Here is a 1914-nt window from a genome sequence, read left to right as displayed (position 1 = left end):
AAAACTCTTATATATATCCTTTGAATACTTTAAAGTACATATTCACATGCATTTATATTTACAGGTTTGAAAATAAAATTTTCATTTTAAACCAATGAAATAAAAATTAACTAACTAAGAATATTTAACAAACATGTAAAGGAATATATTAATATTCTGATCATAGCTCATTCGTAAACTGCAAATAAGGAGATAGTAATTAAAGAAGATTGAAATAATACTGGCAAAGTCTTGCACTGCAAAATAGACATTGCTTTTTCTATTATTTTTTGTACATCTTCACTTTCTTCCATACATTTTCCAAATCCCATGATTTGTGGCTCTCTCTCAGAGGTGGCAAAACAGGAGTTAGAAAAATCAACAGGATTTCCCTCCCAGTGTTATTTATTTATTTATATCATTAGGAAACCTCAGTGCAAGAGCATTTTTTCCTCACCATATTTCCTGGGCACTGAAAGCTATCTCCCTTGAGTTCTTATTGTCAGAAAACCAACTGATCTATTTAACTGGCAAGGACATAAGCCACTTCCTCCATTCTGTTTCTGACCCCAAGCCTTCATGTCGAGTATCATCCTGAGTCTATCACCTGATTTACTAGGAAAAAAAGCAGGGCAGAGGTCCCTGGCCTCTCTTTTCCTCGGTCAGGTACATGTGTTCCTCCTCCTTTCTTCCCTTCCCTTCTTTCTCTACTAAAACCTGTTTGGGGCTGATGGTCTCCATCACCTCCACTGCCATTCTCTGTCAGGAAGACATTAGGCATCACCACCTTCTCAGGCACACCGTGTGTCTCTAAAAGTGTCATAGACACAGAAACACCTACCAGGGTGCCATGAACAACTTGTGGGGCTGGACGTTCACTGCAAGGATGACCACAAGATCACATCATTGTTATGTGATTCTACCTTGAAATTAGTTACACTCTGGCTGAGGAACTCTTGGCATCAAACTGTTTTCAGTGTCACTAAGGAACACCTGGAGTTGGGGAATGTTATTCTGGCTCCTATGCTCTTGTTCTCTGTATGATTTTGTATCAACCAGACACTGAGGGACAAACAACCACAGACTGTGCTGGAACCAGAAGAATCAGGCAGAGACGCTCAGCATCCAGGCCCCTATTCTGCTCAGAGTTTGCGATCAGCTCCCCCTGCAGTCCCCATCACTGTGTCATTCATGGCACAGTAGTACACAGCTGAATCTGAGGCTTGCACTGAACCTTTCTCCAAGTGGAAGGATTTGGATGTGCCATCGTAGGTGGCTTCAAATCCTTTGTTGCTTCCTTTCTCCTTGTCCTTCAAGGCTTTCAGGAGGAGCTCTAGACCTTCTCCTGGATACTGAACATACCAGAAAAGGGCAGGGTACCCTGATGCTGAATAAGTACAATTCATAGTCAGGAAAGCATTTTCTGAGAGGGTCACTTGGTCTTCTGTCTGAGTTACTGAGTCTCCACGGGTTTGTCCTGAGGAAAAAGAAAAGACACCTGTGTCACCTTGGGCATGAAGCTCTTGGATAAACTATAGTTAAACTTTTTACTGATACAAAAGAAAAAGAATCCAAATTTTAAGAAGGATTTTACTTACCAAGCATTAAGAGTACCACAGTCACATAGCCCGGAGAACACTTCATCTCTGGCGTGTCACCTAAATAATGTTTTTCATTCTTACCATGAATAAGTTTATAGTGACAGAGAAATGATCGGTGGAAGCCCACATTTCACACAGGAAATGTGATTGTGGTAGGAAGCTGCACCCCCTGGTGGACAGGTGCTGAAATGGGTGCTTGTTGGCCAGAAACCTTAAACACTGAAAAACATCACCAGACTGGTCATGCAATTACTACTCCAGACTTCTTTACAAAATCCAGTCCCTTGAGAAGCACCATTAAATTAAGTAGCTGAACTAATGAGTATCTCTTGGA

The 1914-nt window shown here is 41.1% G+C and overlaps 1 gene segment (V, D, J or C); it reads right to left on the bottom strand.

The window, feature by feature from the left end:
* Positions 1 to 1121: 1121 nt before the first annotated feature.
* Positions 1122 to 1659, bottom strand: LOC111140233. The segment is given in 2 exon segments: positions 1122 to 1456; positions 1578 to 1659. Coding segments are annotated over 2 exon segments (381 nt in total).
* Between the last annotated feature and the right edge of the window lie 255 nt (positions 1660 to 1914).

Source organism: Enhydra lutris, unplaced genomic scaffold, assembly GCF_002288905.1.
Source record: "Enhydra lutris kenyoni isolate GAN:26980312 unplaced genomic scaffold, ASM228890v2 scaffoldscaffold272, whole genome shotgun sequence".
Lineage (NCBI taxonomy): Eukaryota > Metazoa > Chordata > Mammalia > Carnivora > Mustelidae > Enhydra > Enhydra lutris.
The sequence above is the reverse complement of the archived record's forward strand: the minus strand, read 5'-3'. Positions and strand labels throughout refer to the sequence as shown.